The sequence below is a fragment of the Puma concolor genome, chromosome A2, assembly GCF_028749965.1.
Source record: "Puma concolor isolate L17-30 chromosome A2, mPumCon1.1.hap2, whole genome shotgun sequence".
NCBI classification, from domain to species: Eukaryota; Metazoa; Chordata; class Mammalia; order Carnivora; family Felidae; genus Puma; species Puma concolor.
Window position 1 is genome coordinate 148,532,798 of NC_141668.1, and position 21,093 is coordinate 148,553,890.

Here is a 21,093-nt window from a genome sequence, read left to right on the forward strand (position 1 = left end):
TTAGGTTCATAGGTGTGTGTTATATGATGATGCATCAATGACTGAATGCTACGCTGGTCACAGATCATCTAGGAATGATTATTACTAAATTCTGTGCACCTGAAAATACATAGGAAGGAGGGGAAGGAGGGAGGAAGGAAGGATTTAGCCCTTATTAAGATTTAAATGGCTCTCTGTTACCTATACCTGACTTTCCTCCATGGTATCACAGGTGTTCCAAGAACGTTGTAGAAAAGGACAAAAGATAGCAGGCTGGGTAAAGTGGACTTTTCAGGGAGGGGGCAGGATGGTTATATTGGGTTCTGTGAGACTGGAAGGGGCATGGCCAAAGGAGGCAAGGGATCCCAAAGTTCAGGCTCTTAAGGATGGTCACAATCCGGTTTTCCAACTTCATTCACAAGGGTCCTCCTCCCTCGGTCCCACCAGAGTGGCATGAGGGCCCAGGTATCCTGGTCTTTGGTCAGCGTCTTCCTCCTCCCTGTCCAGTCAAGGCTGTGCTTTGGACACTAGCAGCATAGAGGTCCTGCCAGGCATTCTCATGGGTAACCGTGAACATTTACTAAAGCATTCAGGGCCATGACACGCATTGCTTGCTTTAATTGAATCCTTGGAGCAATCTTGTGAAGCCAAAAATATCACTATCCCTGTGTTAAAGATGAGGCTATTAGGATCCCAGAGGGAGACTCACTCACCCAGAGACATCGGGCTGGTGAATGGTGAAGCTGAATCCAAATCCAGACCCATCTAATTCCAAATCCCACACTCAACTGCTCTATTACACTGCCACTTCATGCTACATCAGTAAAAGCACGGTTTTCACCTTCCTTGCAGTCGCCTTGGGCATGGGAGCATTTTGGCCTCGCTGAGGAGAAGCCTCAGACACTGAAACCCCACCTCAGCAAATGACGGGGGGATTTGCACATTCAAAGAATGTTCCAGTCCCCAGTGGGAAAGCTCCCAGCAGCTTCAACTAGGGAACAGCCACAGTTCATGGACACCTGGTGCTCATGGGGCAGCTTTATTGTTTCAGACGTGAAAAATGAGGGAAGGGCCAGAACCTCAGCATCAGGGAAATGATGAAAGACTGAGAAGTATTTCCAAAGTCAGGCGAACCGAAAGGTCAGTTCGGGGGGAGAAAGCAAAGGAGCAGCTGAGAAGTATTTGTGGCACCAGTGAGAAGAGACTGTGATGTCCACTAAAGGAAGCCATGACTATGAATTTCAGAGCATCAAGACCCTGTCAACACAAGCTAATCCCTACGGACGTTGGCTGAATAAGACGAAACGAGTGCACTGTGGAGACCGTGTCAGCCTCCAGCAGGCCAATTTGTCCTCATATTACACACTCTGCTGGCTCTGTTGCTAGACCCCCAGATCGAGGAGCCACGGCGAGCGTCCCCCAACCCGACGGGGGTTGACACAGCATGGTTAATAAGTCAACAGAATTCAGAAGCCACCACCGGATTAAGAAGGCAGTTTTATTTCGGTGCCCTGGACTTCAAGCAGATTAAATAATCAAAAAGGCTGAGCCATCGAGGTCATGTTTGAATGCTACAGCTGTTCACTGAGGTTTGACAAACATTCTCTCTGGGGCTCGCCATCTGAATGGGAAAAGCAAGGGTGATCTTGGGGAGGCCGACACTTTAAGAAAGAAGAGGGGCCCAATCAAAAGATCCTCTTATGGAAAACAATCCCAGCCAGATGGAGACGGTGGAAGCATTGCTTCAATAAGCAGTCTCCTGGAAGCCACAACCCTTTGCTGCATTGAAGAAAAAGCACAAGCGGGATTCAGAAAAAGTGAATGACAAGCTGGGCTCTGGGTTTGCCATGCCCTCGGTTTGTTGATCTGCAGATTAATAGAGGTGGGCCACGGGTTCAGCAAGGAAGCTTGCAGAGATTCAGTCATGAAAGGTGAGCCATGATGAATCCCCTCCTGCTTTAGAAAAGTTCTCTGTCCGTGAGAGGAAAGGGGTCCCTTCTGCAAGGTATCTGTGGGAAGCCTACTTCCTGGTTGCATCTCTCTAAAGACCAAACAGATTGAGAAAATGTCTCTAGTGGGGAATGTATATTTGTGCCACATTGGGTCCAAAGAAGGGTGTGGGGACAAATGTGCTCAGCTATCGTTGGATATGCAGTCGGCCTGCTGCAGGCCATTTCATAGAAAATACAGTGCTTCAAGTTGGAGTTCATATATCGTCCCCTTGGGCAGGTGGGGGAGTGGGACCTAAGGAAGAAGGAACAAGCTGGATACAAGCTCAGAAGGACAAGGCTTTCATTAATAAATTAGTGGACTCTGTGGAAAACTTGTTCTCTGGCTTCAGATTAGATTTTGTGCAACTAATTGATGCCTGAGCCCCATAGTTAAAGTGGAGGCATTGACTCTTCTCTCCCAGGAAGATGTGTTGGCTTTGAAAAGAGTCATTTAGATTATTTGCAAAATTACAGAAAGGGAAACAAGGATTTTGCTCTTTTATATTTTGGAACAGGGAAGGGGACTCTGATGTTCTATATCCCTTGAGCTAAACTAAATGAAGCAGAATTTTCAGAAGACTCTCCACATATCTTCCCTGTTGCCCTAGGCACTGTTCATATCAGTAGAGAATTCAGAGGCCCAGTGCATTGGACAGCCACATTGTCTATTTCCCTACTCAAGGCCCAAAGCAAACAAACAAACGACCTCTTCTAAGAGCTCTCTCTATACGTAGACAACATCTTGAGTTTTAAATATTATTGTGTGGCCTTGTGAATTCCTCTGCCAATTTAACAAAATGTCCTTGCCACATTTTGAAATTCAAATCTCTGGAACAAAACAGGAAGAATTATAGCTACTCTGGACAATGATCTAGCAGTATCTAAAAAAATGTCAACCCAGCATCCTCTCTGAACTTTGTGAGGAAGCTCCTGTTGATTCCAGAGACCCTCTTCGTAATTTCTGCATGGTCAGGTTGTCCCGTGCAAGGCCGCTCTCTGCAGCATCATCTGTAGTGAAGGCAAGCAGCAGCAACTCAAATGCCCACCAGTAAGGGAATGGCTAAATATTAAATCTGGCATGGTGTCACCGCGGAATTGCCTATAGCACTTAAAAGGAATGAACAAACCCTCTAGATATCTGCATGGATAGGTCAGCTTTGAGTGAACAGAGTAAATTGCAGAATGAGATGTGCCAAGGACTATATTTAGGTAGTCTTAAAACACACTATATAAAACATCATGTAGCGTGTGGGTGGGGGGTATAAAAGTTTTACAGGTGGTAAAACATAGCAGATAAGGATCCTGGCAGACTCTGGAAGCAGACTGGGTTCAAATCACGATTCTGCTACTCATTGTCTATGTGACCTTGGACAAATGATTTAGCTTCTCTGTGCCTCAGTTTCCTCACCTTTATAATGGGGATAATAATGAAACCAGATTTACAAGGTCATGAGGATTAAATGTATAAGATTATATATATAATGCACTTATAATGGTGCCTGGCTCAAAACATGGGATACATGACTGTTTGCTATTGTTGTTGTTATGAAGTATTGTTTGTTAAAGGCCTAGAGGGATATATTGGTGATGGTAGGGGTGAGGAGGGTTCATGCTGGAAAACATCACTTGGGTGCTAATCAAAGGGATTTCAGTAATGCTTTGTTTCTTTAAGTTAAAAGAAAAAAGAGGTGAAAAATATGACAAACTATGAATGATTGACAGAACTTTGTTATAGGAATATGGGTGTTTGTTACATGCTTTTCTGCATTTTTAAAATCTCTTGAATAAAAAGTAGAGATGATAATCATTCATGGAATTATACCTGCAAACACGACATCAATATATAGGAATACTGTAAACCTACCCTATCCAATATGGTAACCACTGCCACCATGTGGCTATTTAAATTTTAATTAACTAATGGGGCGCCTGGGTGGCTCAGTTGGCTGAGTTCGGCTCAGGTCATGATCTCACGGTTTCTAAGTTCCAGCCCTGCACCAGGCTCTGTGCTCACAGCTTGGAGCCTGGAGCCTGCTTTGGATTCTCTCTCTCTCTCTCTCTCTCTCTCTCTCTCTCTCTCTCTCTGACCCTCCCCTGTTCATGCTCTGTCTCTTTTTCTCAAAAATGAATAAATGTAAAAAAAATTTTTTAAATAAATTTAAATTAGTTAAAATCAAATACGAATAAAAATTCAGTTCCTTGGTTGCAGTAGTCGTGTTTCAAGAGCTCAGTAGCCACATGCAGCTAACAACTACCATACTAGACAGCAAATACAGAGCATTTCCATCACCACAGAAAGTTCCATTGGACGGCACCGATCTGGAGCATACCTTTTGGAAATATGAATATCTGACTGACCTGCTATTTTTCTAAACTTCTGTCCTCATATAATTCTGCTGCACCCTACAACAGGCATGTGCCCCCCAAGATTTTTTTCACCTTTCTATTTGACAGTCTTCCATCTCCCTATTACTGAGCCACCAAGAAAGTGTTTTTCCCGAGGCCTCTGACCATAGTTAGCACAGAGTGTGCAACAGCTGACCACGCTGGGGAGGAACCCAGCCCAGCCTGACTTTCCTAAGTATGGGGAGTGACAGAATGTCTCGTACAGGTAGATGTAGATGTTAGCTGGCTCCGAGTCACTGTACTTGTGATTTCAAAGGGGGGACAAACGCTGACATCACTTACAGATTGGTTCTGATCTCAATTTCTTTTTGTTGCTTGCAGGTGAACTGCTTCTGCTTTCCAGTGTGATCTTCCTGCTCCGGGTGGTGTGTGGCTGCCCCACGAGGTGCCATTGTCACTCACCCTCACGGTCTGTAGACTGCAGCCGGCAGGGTCTGGCTGAAATCCCTCCCGATTTGCCTCCTCAGACCCTAACGCTGCACTTGCAAGATAACCAGATACACCAGCTCCCTGCTTTTGCATTCAGGTCGGTGCCACACCTCAGGACCCTGAACTTGTACAACAATTCCCTTTCAGATCTGGCCCCTGGAGTCTTCCATGGACTTCAGCACTTGCAGGTCTTAAACCTAACCCAGAACTCCCTGCATTCTCTGGAAAGCAGACTTTTCCATTCCCTCCCACAGCTGCGGGAGCTTGATTTGTCATCAAACAACATAAGCCACCTTCCCATATCCCTGGGTAAGCCTTGGGAGAACCTGACGGTATTTGCAATTCAACAAAACCAGCTTCAGCAGCTTGATCGAGAGCTCCTAGAATCCATGCCCAACGTGAGGCTTTTATTTCTCAAGGACAACCTCTGGAAATGCAATTGTCACCTGCTCAGTCTTAAACTCTGGCTGGAGAAATTTATCTATAAAGGTCAGTAACATCTATCTGGAACCTCTCATCTGTGTGTTACCGGCCTAGGATGAACCTCATCTGTTGTCTGCATTAGAAGGAACATCGAGGAGTGTGTGAGGGGCCAGTGTAAGCTTTTTCACACTGATGTCATTTCATGGTATGGCAAGAGAGGCAGTGAGTCATTAGAGACTGTTTAAATTCAGGATTTAAATGCATCTACAAACATGATTCACGGAGACAACTTTCCACTTTTTGACTAACAACATTACTTATCTGAGAGCTGCAGGCCCCTAAGAAGGAGGGAAATTCAGTCACCCCCTCAATAACTGCTCAGCTCCAAAGTGGCACCAAACTCTAATTTTCAAGTGTGATCCAGCCCGGTATCTCTCCTTGGGAGTTTCCCCCTGTGTATGCATCTACCAATTTGATAGCTACAAATCTTCCCTAAGATTATCCCTTCTGCTTTAGCAAATACTACTATTATTGAAATTGGATGCAATAGGGACCCCTCTCTAAAGTTGTTTACTATTTCTTCACCAGATGATAAAATCAAAGAAAAAGAATCTAGAATATTAAAGATGGGGGCTCTGGAAATCACCCAGAGGGTCACCAAACTACAGCCCAAGGGCAAAATCCAGCCCCACTCCTGTTTTTGTAAATATTTATTGGGAGACATCCAGGCTGATTTATCATGTCCTTAGCTGTTTTGCACTATAAAGGCAAAGCTGAATAGTTGTGACAGAGACTATTTGGCAAAGCTTAAAATATTAACTATTTGGCTCTTTATAGAAAAGTTTTCCAATCCCTTCTAACTCAATGCTAGCCTATAATCAATGGGAAATGGAGGCCCAGAGATGATCAGTGACTTCTCCAAAATGACAGAGTAGAAGCACAGATAAGAATAGCATGAATGACTGTTGGGTCTTGGCCGTACATTCTTTCCTCTATAGCACAATGCTTCTTTCCTCTTAATTTTCAAGCATCATTCATTCATTCATTCCTTCATTCCTATACTTGAGTGCCACTTATGTGCCAGGCACTTTTCTAGGCAATGAGAAAATGTGAACAAGAAAATCTCTACTATCATGGAGGTTACAAGCTGATAACAGAAACAGATGTTAAATAAGATGGCCAATAAATATCTAAGTTCAGACAGCACTTGGCACTGGGAAAACAATGAGGCAGGGTGAGGGGAGAGACAGTGATAGGATGGGGGTCCCACTGCAGACAGGAAGGACAGGAAAGACCTCTCCAAGGAGGTGACATGGGTGAGCAGAACCTGAACAAGGAGGAGAAATGAGCCATGAGATAATTGGGAAAAAGGATAGAAAGTGCAAAAGGTCTGACAGGGGAGTAAGCTTGGCTTGAGAGATGAGGCAACACAAGTACTCAGGGGCCAGGTCAGGTAGGAATGTGCAGAGCGGGCTGAGTCATTTGGATTTTATTTTAGATGAAATGGAAATCCCTTAAAGAATTCTAGTCAAGGGAACAATATCTAATTACATGTCAAAAGGTGACTCTGGTGACTCTAGGGAGAACAGACAACAGGCTGCAGAAGCAGCAGCAAGGGGATTAGGGGAGAAACTAATTTCAGTCACCCAGGGAAAAGAAGATGGTAGCTCAGACCAGTGTTATGAGAAATGGCCAACTTTGGGAGATACTTGGAATACTGAACAGATAGAAATTGCAAATGGACTGGAATGGGAAATGAAGAAAAGAGAGATTATGGGAAATTCAATTTGTATTGTCCTGTGAGATTAACCACATAAATAGTGACGCCAGGGGCTGATAAGGGACAGACCTCCACTTCCCATTGATTATAGGCTAGCATTGAGTTAGAACAGGTTGCAGTGCAGGTCTTGATGCTGCCTTCTTTGGCAAGTGGGCTAGTATATGGGGGAGACCATAAATCGAGAGTTGAATTGGGGGCGAGTCAAGTTCAGGATGCCCATTATATATCCAATATATACCCATATATATTATGGGTGCTGTTGAGTTGGTGGCTGTATGTTTGAGCCTCTAACTCAGGAAGCTATCAGAGCTATAGAAATGAATTAGGGGATCAGAAAAGTCTGGATGATTGTAGCTGTCACATAGAGGGAAGGCGGATAGAACACAATGTGAGTTCAGACATACAATACTGAACTAAGAATCCCTCTCAACAATATAACAGCAAATAGCCTATCACTAGCCAAATAATTTTCAAGTTGACCTACAACAGGGGGCATGCAATGTGGCAAAAGTCGTTCTAATAAAAGGCTGCAATTAAAACTTTTCACACCTAGAGGCAAAGTGGCTTTAGCAATTGTGTTCTGACTAAATTCTAAGCATACACTAAACCATCACAGAAAGAAAGTTTTCATCAAAGAACATTTCTTGACAAAAGATAGTTGCCAGGTCCAGGATACTAGAAGCAGCATGGGCTAGAAGAAAGCTCCCCTACTCTGCCACAAACTCACAAACTTTGACCTCTGGGCACATTAATGTCCCTCCCAACCTCTCAGCATCACCAGGTGGAAGCTGACAGAGTTAAGCCAGAAAGTTCCTGGAGCACATTCTGATTCTTAGATTGCATCATGAACAATAGATACTGAATAAGGCAAAACAGATACTGGTCAAGACCTTATTTTTTAAAGGTTACATAAATAAATACAAACACTAACAGTATGAGTCAGGACAGGTTGGTGGATATTACACCCGTGTCAGTGATGAGCACAATTAAAGTCTGTTGCTTACTCTCGTTAGAATCAAGGGGCGAGGTGGGGCTGGGTGCCATGCAGTTGTTCATGGACATAAGCCCCTTCCAGCTTCTGATGGTGCCACTTTACCACGTGGCCTCTAAGGTCACCATCAAGTGGGAATAGATCACATGGAGGATTAAGCAGATGGTTTTGTGGCCTGAAAGTGGCATTCATTATTTCCATGGGCCAGAACTAAGTCCCCAACCTGACGACAATGGGCAGAGAAATTTTGCCTTCCTGTGGGCTCAAGAGCCAAAAAATGTGCTTTCATGAATACCTACTAAACATCTCCTTCACAAAAGGAGGCACATAGATTTTGTAATCTGTATTCCTCTCTCTCCATTCAAGAGTATTCAAATCATCTTCTTGTCAATAGCTAACTGTAACATTTACAGTTAGGTATTGTGTTAAATACTTGACATACTTCACCCAACTGAACCTCAGAGTGATCTTGTGAGATGAATTTCACCATTACCCTCCCCTCCCACTTTCCAGATGAGCAAGCAGAGGCAAAGAATGACCAAGTACTTGCTTACGGTGGCACAGCTAAGTCACAGACTCAAAATCTGAATCCAATTTCTTCCAAGACACTGGTTAAGAGCTACCGGTGGCCAGATAGGGGATAATGAGGGCTCGGCAAGCTGCAGCTTCTTGCATTATCGGCTGCTATGAATCTAGAAGGGAGGGGGCCTTTCCCTTGATGACGCTCAAGCTGTCATCAGCAGATTTGCCTTTTGGGGTCATGGCTGAGGAGATGGTAGTGGAAGGCTGGGAGGTGAATCCCAAGGACACAGCTGCACAGGTGGCCAGGGAGCTCTTGGTGGCCATAGCCTCTGACTTCCAGGATGTCCCTGGCTCCAGCCTGTGTATTTCCTCAGCACTCTGGGTCCCAAGGCCACGAGTCCCACCCTAATACTGATCATAAGGAAGCTTTAAACTGGAGAAGATACTGTGTAAGCCTGGAGTGATGGGGTGGACCACCCCAGTCTAAGAATGGGTCAGCTGGTAGAATTGTTGGTCCCATGGCTGGCAGCCTTTCTTTCCCTGGGGGGTGTCTCAGTGTTCTTTGGCCAGTTTAAATGTCATTACTTCTTCTCAGACTTCATTTCAGTCTCTGTGGCCTTCTGTCTTATAACAAGTTGCTGGGCAGAGGCATGAAATGGTCCATGAGGCAGGGATCTATAGTCTCAGCATAGCCTAAGGGCACCTAGGGCTCATCAGGAGCAACCACCCTGTACCTCTGGCCTCCTGCATATGAGCTCAGGAAAGGAAGAAATACTTCTGATACCTTTTTGCTTTAGAGTTGGGGCTCTTGCCTCAGGGGATTACTGAAGAAGCCAGGAGGGACCTAAGAGACATTAGTCATAGGCCATTCAGTTTCAAGCAGTGGTGACCAAAAAGTATGGGTTGAATTTTGCCATAGCCACTAATCCCAGTGTGACCTGGGCCATGATAATGCTTGCACTACAAAATGGCTCCATCTACTCACAGGGCCTTGTAGGACTCTGCTTATGAGACCCAGACAATGGATGGAAGCTGTGCAACAGGTTATAATTACATTGAAGTGACCATCTCCTGCATGTGATTTTTCTCGCATAATTCCATAATCCACCTGTGGTGTGTACAAAGAACCTAACTTGGCCAAGAGTGGTGCCAGGCTTCACAGCCATCCTGGGGGAGGAGTTCATGGCAGCTGGGGGAGCTAAGCTGGGGGAGCTGAGGTCATGCAAGCCAAGTTCTGACTGGTCAAAGGGCCTAACTGAAGGTCATTGTGTTTACTCCACTGACCTCAAGAGGCTCCAGAGGAGAGGGAGAAAAGGGAGGAGGAGGTGGAGAGAGGCTGTGAGTGCAGTGGGAAAACTGGGATCAAGAGGAAGGGCAGGGTTTGAGTGCTGATCCACCCACTTATGGCCTGGGTGACCTTGGACAAGAATTACCCATTAGAGCACAGTTGTGAGGACTTCTCTAGCACCACTTTGTAAACTATCAAATCAGATACAAATATGGTGTTTTAATGGCAAAAGATCTAACCAGAGAAATCAATTTGCCAGAGGTCAAAGAGTAAATCAGTGGTCATATGTGGCCAGAATGAAATCTGTTAGCTCAGTGCTCTTTCTAGAAAACAATTACTGGGCACCCAAATCCACCCCCCACCCCTGAACAACACTAGTCTACATACCTGAGGAAATCAATCACCTTACAGAGGATGGAAACTGGCTCTAATAACGTGCTGGAAAGTTCGGTACTCAAATTACTGAATGTTCCAAGGCCCGAGGAGACACATTAATTGTACTTAATCCCATGAATTAAACTAATATTACTGTCAAAGACACACAAACACTCAAAAGGCCATTGACCTTCCCTTTTGGCATCACTGAAGACAGGTGGTAGACACATGGGGTCTTTGTAATTAACACATAACATCACAGCAAAGGACATTTATTTCATTTACCTGTTGTTTCAGATTTCTGGTGGGAATTTGGTACAGTACCTGTCTCGTGGGGCAGGGTTCTTTGGGGGGTGGTGGTGATGAGTGGCAGGCATGTTGTGCCTCAGGTTGGCCTCCAGTTCCCCTTTTTGTCAGCTTCTACAGGGCTTTTCCCTCAGCATTTATCAGGTAGCAGTGACTTGCATTCTAACGAATTCTTGGTCATACATAATTGCCCATTTAGTGTGTAACGTTTCTAGCATTTAGCCAACTTAGAAATCCTAAAATCATAAAGTCCTTTGACTCCAAAGATGGGGGAAAAGGTGCTTTATATATCATATCTACCTAAGCTTTTGCAGGCTGAGGATTTTGGAATCCAGTCCTACCAGGCTCTGTTGTCAGCCTTTGCTTTTGTTTTTTAAAGGGGGAATAACAGACAGTGTCACCTGTGCGTCACCCGACACCTGGAAGGGGAAGGACCTCCTGAAGATCCCTCATGAGCTGTACCAGCCCTGCCCTTTCCCTTCTCTGGGTGTGGGGACATGGGGGGTGCAGCAGCTGGGTTCTGCCCACCGGCCGGGCCCCGGGTCTCCTGAGAGCCCCAGCACGGGGCAGCGAGACCACTCGGAATGTGAGCTCAAACCCAAGCCGAGGCCGGTTAACCTGCGTCACGCGGTGGCCACCGTCGTCATCACCGGGGTTGTGTGTGGGATCGTGTGTCTCATGATGCTGGCGGCCGCCATCTACGGCTGTACCTATGCGGCTGTCACAGCGCAGTACAATGGGGGGCGCTTGGCTCAGACGGACGAGCCTGGGAAGATGGAAGGGAAAGGGCCGCATGACCTCGCACAAGCCTGAAAGCCTCCACCTCAAAGAGGAAGAATCACGTTAGGCCAGAAGAAAGTGTGGAGTCGGGCTGATGCGTTCACTGTGACTGTCTCATTTTGCTTTTTTCAAAAGGAAAACAAAAAACATCCCCAGGGAAAAATTATGTTGAGATTTAAAAAATACCATGTTGAAACAGAGACAATACTGGTGCTCTGCGTCTGAGAAGTTACTGCAGTTACTCTGTGTGGGGGAAGGCCATACCCCGCGAAAGGGAAGATCTACCTCTCAGGTACTCTTCCCTGACTTACGTGGCTTTAAAGAGCATCAGAAATTCAAACACACGCACTAGTCAGCATTCCCGGGAGCTTTATGGTCCACTGGAAAACTACCCAATTTTGAGTGCCTGGGAAGAAGCTGGCTATCTTACCCGAGGGGCACTGAATGCCTCTATAATTCAAATTCATGTGAGATCAGTGATACTTTTAGATGTTCTGCATGTTATATATTTAATGGGAGAGTCTGTTGGTTGGGAATTGCATAGCTTGCCACAAGAGTCAGATTATATTTAATTTTCTAAATCAGAAAACCATTTGGGGCTTTCGAGGCCACAGAGGAAGAGGAGGGTTCCATGTCTGGATAATGGGACTCAGGCTCAGGGTCTGGGGAAGTTTTCTGATGCAAGGGTAAATAACATATAAACAAACACTAAGAGGATGGGGAGCTGGAATCCAGGGCACATGTTACCAGAAGGCTGTATCCACCAGGCGATTGGAACCTTCCATTTATAACTCTTACAGCAGGAACAAATTTAGGGTGGGCTGAGAGCAAGATAATGGCTTGTGTGTATCTGTATCTACATACATAGTGCACCGAGTGCACAGACTTGTACAACCACACCCACACATAAACATACTCGGAGCAATCAGTTTACCCACTAATGAAATGCAGCCGTGGCAGGGTGGAAGCCAGCAGCTGTTGACCACCACCCAGATTGTCTACTCAACACTCTGGGGTAGGAAGTAGGAAGGAAGTCTGGGGAGAGTGGAAATCATCAAGAGACTCAAGTTAGGTGGCAGCAGCCATCCTGAATATTGTTTGGGCCGAGGTTTAAAAAAATCAGGTGTGGCCTGCTTTACTCCATGGACACAGTCCTGAAGAGTTGCATGCAAAGTGAATTTTTGTAAATTAAATCATCATTGTAATGCAGTAGGGGAGCTCGCTATTTAAAGGAACCTTTCATGGAATCTTTCTGTAATGGCAATAATTGGCTCCAGATTTATGTATTTTGTAAATTTGCATTTTCTCATGTTAGGTTTTCTTAAAATGTCATCTACCTGCTCTCTCTCATGAATCCGTATCTCACACTTAGAGTCACCTGTTAGTATTAAAATCATTTTACAGAGAGGAGTTAAGGACATGTCAAAAGCAGAGACTGGCAAATATAGGGTCAGCTGTCCCTCCAGAGGCCTTGACAGACATCGCTAATCAATCCCAGCAATCCTCCCAGCTGAGCCTTGATGCAACACAGATGCCTTCTTAAGACAGCACTGTAGGCAACCAGAACTAATCAATTGGAATTGGTTCAAAGGATAAAACACATTTGCCATTCAGGGCACTGGCTCTACATTCACTCCTTCAGGCCATGTAAAACTCAGTTTGGATCCTAAATTAGTAGTCCATTCCCTAACCTGGAATGTGAATGGGAGGTCCACACAGGCAGGAGTTATTTTCTCCCTGTCTGAGGCAGCCAGAGCCTTGGCCAATAGTATAAAGAGGCCAAGGGAAATACGGATGAACCTACCACAGCCCACCTTGCAGGACACACACCTATGCACCCCTAATCATCACAGAGGCCATCTACACCTGCCCACAGAGACTCACAACAAGTGTGGGCCCCACATACCACAAGCTAAAGATGGACCATCTTCTTAGAGCAGCAATTTTGCTAAATGATTTTCTGGGAGCAACGGGGGGGGGGGGCACATATCAACTTTGATGTTAATTTTTTTCTGAATGTTAAAATAAACCTCGATATGTTGAAAGTAGATTGAAAACTCATCATGGATTTTAAGATCAAAAACAGACCCCAGAGAAAGCTGGCTGCCAACAACTCCATCCCAAGCCCTGGGGCCTCTTTTCTGCTCTGCCTTGGGAGGCACTTCAGTGGGCAAGGAAGGCTAAGCATCCAGTCTAAGGACACAGTGGTTATTTCCAGGTGAAAAAACTCATTCTTGCCCTTGTCCTGGGCTGTAAGTCCTTGGCCAAGAAGGCAACACAAGAAAGGAAATTTAGAAGATCTTTTCATATGTCGTCCCAATTTCACCAAACCTTTCCAGAGCTTGCACTAGGTACCAGGCATGGTGAGAGGTGTTTTTGTGAGCATCGGTCATGTAATCCTGGCAACCAGCTCCGAGATACTTGAACAAGTGTTACAAAAGCTGGGTGGTACCCAGGCCAATAACACATGCTTCCTCTCACCACTGTGACTTAAGATTGCGAGTGCACAGTGTTCTGCCGGAGGTTTGGTGACACTGCAGGTCAACCCCGATCCCCCACTCACAGTGGTTACATGAGAGAGCTTCCAATATGCCGCAGAAAACCCTGAATGTGGCTAGAATCCTCACTCATCAACACCCATGTCCTACTAGATTTCTAAGTACAGACGATAACTCAGGCAAACAGATTCCTGTTTTATGAATAGTCTTTAAGGCAAATGATTAAAACAATGCCTATGTATATTCAGATTTCGATCTTTTGCCTACAGTCACCACAAACAGCAGTTGGCAATGAAAATAATTACTTACCCTGAAATGTCAACAGCCTCTCAGCACAGAAAAATATAAATCAAATTGTTTAGATTAACAAATGCAGAGTTATCACTTGCTAATATGAGAAATGAAATGTTTCAACTGCAAAAAACATCGCAGATGAAAGACCCAATTTGCAGGGTATTCTGTGAGAACCACAAATTATCTTTCACAATGACTACAGCTCATGAGGGGTAATTTGAAAACGCCTCATAGATTATTTTCAGCTGCTTATTGCTGCTGTCATATTCATAAATCCCCCTATACAAATGCCCTTCTATCATAGAGCCTTGATAAAGGCACGTTGTGGACAAAATTCATGCATGGTATGGATGGATTCTGAGAAAACCGTCTAAAATATTGTTTTTCCTCATACTGAGTGGAACAGTATGACTACAGACTGGTGATTTTGGTCTTGCCAGAGATCACAAATTTACAATAGCAGGACCCAACGGATGTTATAGCTGTCTGAAGTGATGCATATAAAAAGGAAGTATAAAGAATAGACCCTGCCTGCAAATAGAAACTGTAGAGAGAGAAGACCTCGCGGGAAACTGATACCTGAAAAGCTTTTAAAATTAAGGCAAATACCCCTGACTTGCAGGGAGAATGTTGTGCTTACGATGGATAAACTGCCCAATGGACAACTGGGTGTTTTATTCTTCCTCACAAAATTCCAAGACTGAAAAGTGATTCACATGATTTCCTCCTGAAGATTCATAAAAGTCCAGTCCCATTACCCGAGTTAACCAAGTTACCCCAGAAATAAGACACTCTTGTCTTAGATCCTAAATATCAAAGGAAGTAGATAAATCAATTTCTAAAATAATCTATGTATAGTACACATTAATATAACTATATGACTGCTAGAAACCTATAACTTTTAACTGGAAATCAGGAAATAACTCTTTCTGGTTTGGTTAAACCCACTAGTGTATCCATTGCTAAATGTTAATGGACAGAAACCTACCAGCAAATGATGTTCCAAACCCTACATGGCATCACTGGGATGTGGTTTATATGCATAACTTTAGGGAACTATCAAAAGAGGGTGCATGCTCATGAGCAGGGAAGGGGCAGAGGAAGAGGGAGAGTGAGAATCCCAGGCAAGCTTGCTTGCTTGCTTGCTTTCTTTCTTTCTTTCTTTCTTTCTTTCTTTCTTTCTTTCTTATTGCTCTAATTGCAATGAAGTCTCAAAGAAACTCTATTTCCATTTGGAGAAGTGGCTTCATTGTCTACCACTCTCCTTTCAGATTCTTAACTTCTCACTCCACTGGTAGTAAATATCCATTTATTATCAGGATGTCACGAATTACAAAGGCCCATCAAGAAGACCCAGAAAAGGAACTAGAAGATTGGGAGTTGAGACAATCCCTAGAGAACATTTAGTTTAGACCTGACAAATTTGGGATAGCTGTGACCAGCCTCCCTACCCATGTTAGGCATTGAGAATAGATCACGGAAAATTTATCTCTTGAGCCCAACCACTGCCTCAGAATCCTTTTAAATCTGTATTTTCAGTCCCCAGTACTGATTACCTAGAGTTAACAATAAAGATTAAACCTGTTTTCTACCCTGATATAGTTCTGTGTCCTTAGTTTACAAATGGGAACTAGAAGCATGGAAAAGGAATGGGACTTTTCCAAAGTCACACAGACAATTAATTATTGGCTTGACAAATGCAGGTGCAGGAGCATGGGGTTAACATGGATTATACAACCAAACCCCCATTATTCTTCATGCATTCTGTGTGAACCACAATATCAATATGAACTGATATCAAATATCAGTGTGAACCACAATAACAGACTATGGCATTATGATATTAATTATAGTCCTGCACTCAACCTTTATTGAGCACCCAATTTGTGCCAGTTGTTTCCCAAGTGTAATGCTTTCATTTTCTCTAAGCCTCGTATTGACCAAAACATGTAGGCATTTGGGGCGCCTGGGTGGCTCAGTCAGTTGAGCATCTGACTTAGGTTCAGGTCATGATCTCATGGTTCGTGAGTTTGAGCCCTGCATTGAGATCTCTGCTCTCTCTCAGTGCAGAGCCTACTTTGGAGCCTCTGTTTCCCCCTCTCTCTGTAACTTCTCTCTCTCTCTCTCTCTCTTTCTCTCTCTCTCAAAAATAAATAAACTTAAAACATGTGGACAGTTTACTGCTACGTTACAGATAAAGAAACAAAATCACTGGATTTGGATTATTTGTTCAAGTTCACACCATTAGTAAGTAGTGGAGCAGGAATTTGGATGCAGGATCTGGACACTTTCTGGGATGTGACTGGTTTGAAGAAGTCACAGTTGAGATGCTTTCCTGGCACTGCTAGCACTGACCTTAAAATATGGCAGAGAAAAGAAACCGATCCACCAGCCAGTGTGTCACTGCCAGAACTCTGGTCTCACCAAGACCCAGTAAATCAGATGAAAAGGCCGAGGAAAATGAAGGTCCTTATATCACCCATGACTCTGCTGAGCTGGAAAAGATGTTCTTAGAATGGGAATGTAGAAATTCAGCCACACTCTCTCACAGCTACTTGAGAAAATGATGAAATTAGAGGCTGCCTAATAAGTGTTGCCCATTGAAATACTCATGAATACAAAGATGAAAAAAAGTTATGAGAATCTAGAAACTGAGAATACAGGTCAATGAGATCCAAGCCTCCAGGAGGGATGCCCAACATCCAAAGCAGAGATATGGCCCATCAGATAGATGAGTGGGATGCAAAGGAAGACAGTCTATGTACCACCTATCCTTATTCTGGTATCTTTCCTCTGAGACATGGACTTCACAAACCAGACGGAAACCACTTCCTTCCATATAAGATGTCTGAGAACATTTAAGTCCTACAACACCTGCCATTAAGACCTTGCTGTCTTCCTCCACTAGAGATGAAGAATCTCAACAGTGTAGCATATAATAGGATGATAAAATGAAGAGAGTACAATAAGATAAGCACAATGTAGGGGCTGTAGCTTTTATCTATTGTTTCTTACAAGGAATGAAAACTACAGATGACTTTGGTTTACCTAAGTAGTCAGATCACCAGGCAGTAGGACATGGCGTCTCTCACTGGTCCTGCAATGCCACTCTAGATGGAGGACACCTAGACGCTGGACATTTGTTTAGGGGCTGTGCCTATCAACTAGCCTTCTATCTTAGTCTCCAAGGTGTGATTTGAAGTCAACAATAAGTGACCCCTGAGGGGAAGTCATTCACTCTGTCCATCAGCAAACATCCCATATTTAAAAAAAATTTTTTTTAAATGTTTATTCATTCTTGGGAGAGAGAGACAGAGTGTGAGCCTAGAAGGGGAAGAGAGACAGGGAGACACAGAAGCAGACTGAAGCAGACTCCAGGCTCCAAGCTGTCAGCATAGAGCCCGATGCAGGGCTTAAACTCACAAACCGTGAGATCATGACCTGAGCCAAAGTTGGATGCTCAACTGACTGAGCCAACCAGGCATCCCGCAAACATCCCATATTTTAATGGTGATTAAAACTAAGAAAGAAACCTAAACAGAACCTCCTGAAAGATATTTTTAAAAAGGAACAAAGGCAGCATTGCCCACAAGATGCAGAAGAAGCATGAAAGATCTATTTCAAAAAATATCCTAGCACAATTTTTAAAGTTTCTGGTTGGATTTGGTACATTATACCCACTCACATTCCATTGGCAACAAGATGTCGTATGGCTAAGTTCAGACTTAAGGAGCACAGAATCATACAGTGTCCAGTAGGATGGCACAGGGAGTGACCTAGCAATAGGCAAGGATATTCAGTCCCCTTATAAGAAAAGAAGGAGGGGCTCTTGGGTGGCTCTGTCGGTTAAGCGTCTGACTCTTCATTTCAGCTCAGGTCATGATTTCACAGTTTGTGGGTTCAAGCTCCATGTCGGGTTCCTTGCTGACAGAAGCCTGCTTGGGATTCTTTCTCTCCCCCTCTCTCTCTGCCCCTCCCCTGTCTGTGTGCGCATATGTACTCTCTCTCAAAATAAATAAACTTTCAAAAAAAGAAAGGTGTAAATAATTGCAAACAATCATAAAATAATGACAAATAATAAAATAATAATGGCTAATAATAGTAAATAATAAATGAATAAAATCTTCCATAGTCACCATCAGAGGTACAGAAGAAACATTAGGACATATTGAATCAGTGATATAGAACACTATTACAGGCATATTCACTCCTGGAATTCAAAAGAAAAAATAGAGATGAAAGCACCAGAAGATGATAGAAATGAAGGAGAAATGGTAAAGAACTAAAATATGGATACTTGGTTTTCCCAATAAACAGATTAGAACCTGCCAAACAGAAGGAAAGAAAATCTGAGAAGACATCTTTCCTGAGCTAAAGAAAAACTCCAATTATATAGATTGAGAAGGGCTTCCTATAAGAGAGATCAATGGAAAAAATATTAAAAGTTAGTCTAGCTTATTGCCTGGTACATGAAAGTCTCAATCAGTATAAATTAGAGAAAAAACACATAAACGAAACAAATGGATTCTGGTAAAATTTTCAAACTTTAAAGAAAAAATTAAATATTCCAAAGTCTAGAAACCAAACAAAAAAACGACACTTAACAAGGAACCAGACTGAGCTTGCAATTCTCAGATACGCAACCGTTTAGGGAGCATGCCATCCATGCATTGTTTTTGAAGAAAAATGACTCAAGACCTACTTTAATTGATCAAGGGATGAATTATAAAAACAAGGGGAAGGGGAAGGGGGAGGAGAAATGTGAGAAGAACTGAAAAATGTGGAGTCCTGCCATTCAAGTGTGAGCAATAAGCACCAAATCAGTTAAAGTCAGGGGTATGTCTGGTTTAGTTAATATGGTTACAAAACAATGCAAAGTCAAATAATCTGATAAATTTCTAAGCACCTTCTGCATGCCAGGCAATTTTCTAAGTATCAGAGATGAAGGAGGGAATAAGAGATATAAAGCATATGCCCTATGGAACTTAACATCTCCCAGAAGGAGAAGATAATGACATAAAATCTATGTACATCAAGTGGTGGAGAAGTAGGTATGACGGGCACAGAGTACTGGGGATATGGGAGAGGAAGAGTTTCTGTTTTATACTTGGTGATCACGAAATCCCCTCAGAAAATAGTTGAGCAGAAACCGGAAGGAGAAGATAGAACCAGTGGTGAAGATATCTGGAGGGAAACTGTCCCAGGGAGAAGGCACAGCAAGTCCAAAGGCCCTGACATACGAGCACATTTAATGTGTTTGAAGAACAATGTAAAGGTAATGTGGCCAAGTGAACAAAAGTAGAGGCAGAAGGAGCTGAGGTTAGAGGGTAACGAGGAGTCCAATCATGTAGGACCCTGTGGGTTGTGGCAGCTTTTCAGATGATTCTTGAAGGTACTCATGCCCTTTTTGAACTGCCTCCCCTTGAGGGTGGGCTGGAACCAGTGACTTGTTCTAGCAAAAAGAATATGAGGTACACATCATAGAATATCACTTCCAGGACTAAGTAACAAAAAAAACTCTGGCTCCCATTGTGTTCATTCTCTCCTGCTTGTTCTGAGGAAAGTCAACACCTGTGGAGACAGTCACATGGTGAGGATGTCAGGATAGTGGCTGACCAACAACCAGCTGCTAAGCTTCTCATGAGTGACTGTGGAAGCATTTCCTCTGTTTGCTGAGCCTTCAGATAAGACCACAGCCCCAACAACATTTTCACTGCACCCTCATGAAAGACCCTGGGCTAGTACCTTGACTGCAGCCTTTGTGAGAGACCCTGAGCCTGATGACCCAGTTAGGCTTCACCCAGATCCCTGACTCGTGGAAACTATTAGATAATAAATGTTTGTAGCTGGATTCCATAATGTGGAGGTTATAGGTGACCTTGAGAAGTGCTTCACTGCAGATGAAACTTGTCTGGGGTGGGTTCTGGAGAGAATGAAGGAGGGGACATGTGGAAAAATCCTATGGCATAAGAGACCGAGAAATGCATGACACAAAATAATTCAATAACGAAAATAATTTTGGCTTAAAAACCTGACTATACCAGCACAAATCTGGAAGTTGGTAGGAGTAGGCTAGTGAAGCAAAAGCATGGAAAATGACCATAAACTATGGTTTCATTCCAAAATTTTCTTTTTTTGTTTAAAGACAATCATACACTCCCATCGGCCTCACCCTGTTCACATATAATTTGTTCTTAAAGTAGGAATGACAATTAGACACTTATCCTGGTCTCATGTAGAAATTTTCATCCAGAATAGAACCCAGGAGCTCTTGGTGGGTGCAAGTCTCTGATCCGCACTGTCCCCCTTTCCCACTACCAACCAGCCAAAGCATTTTCCATGAGTAAGAGAGTCCTCGGACTGACTGGCAAAACATTTATGCTCCTACTGCAGACTCTGCTGATGTCCATCCTTCTCCTCCAGGAGGGGAGATTCAGGTCAGCTCACTTTTCCTCTGTGGGCACTTGACTTAGCATGAGTCACATATTCTAGTCTTAAATAAGATCAAGATCCCAACAAGGTCACTAGGAGATTTGCCTGGATAAAGGCAACTAAATAAATCCCAAAATCTCTCATGATCCATGCTGGGGGGGAAAAAATCCCATAAACTGTTTTCCACCAAAGCATGTGAGAGCATTTCCAATGCTCTACCGAGCATTATGCTGATTACACTGTTCAGAGGTTTATAAACTAGAGCGAAGATTAAGTAAATCACTGTCTTGACTGACAATGAGAGCATATATTTTTAGAACGCTTAGGATCTTTGATTGGGATTTCTGTGTAACCACATATACAAAAACATTAGGCACAACTGATGGGCACCTTCTGATACATGAAGCTCGGTCTTCAACATTTACTTACATAGCCTCTGATTTAAATATCCACTTCATTTTTATAAAATAAAAAGATGTTAAATAAATGAAGGAACAAATCAGTGTTTTGTGTTTTTAAAAAAAAAAAAATAGATTGTGACATATTTTTTTCCAAAGCAAGAGTTGGCAACTTTTGTCTATAAAGAGCCAGGTATTAAA

General features: G+C 43.5%; 2 protein-coding genes across 7 annotated transcripts in view; one reads left to right on the plus strand and one right to left on the minus strand.

Annotated features, from left to right (window-relative positions):
• The window catches only part of CACNA2D3 (calcium voltage-gated channel auxiliary subunit alpha2delta 3), an 863,963-nt gene that overhangs the window by 125,688 nt on the left and 717,182 nt on the right, over positions 1-21,093 (minus strand). The window lies entirely within an intron of this gene.
• Positions 1,320-13,318, plus strand: LRTM1 (leucine rich repeat transmembrane protein 1). Its single transcript, XM_086697928.1, has 3 exons — positions 1,320-1,910; positions 4,698-5,294; positions 10,870-13,318. Exons 1-3 carry the CDS (start codon positions 1,904-1,906, stop codon positions 11,301-11,303), a joined length of 1,038 nt encoding a protein of 345 aa, XP_086554054.1. The 5' UTR covers positions 1,320-1,903; the 3' UTR covers positions 11,304-13,318.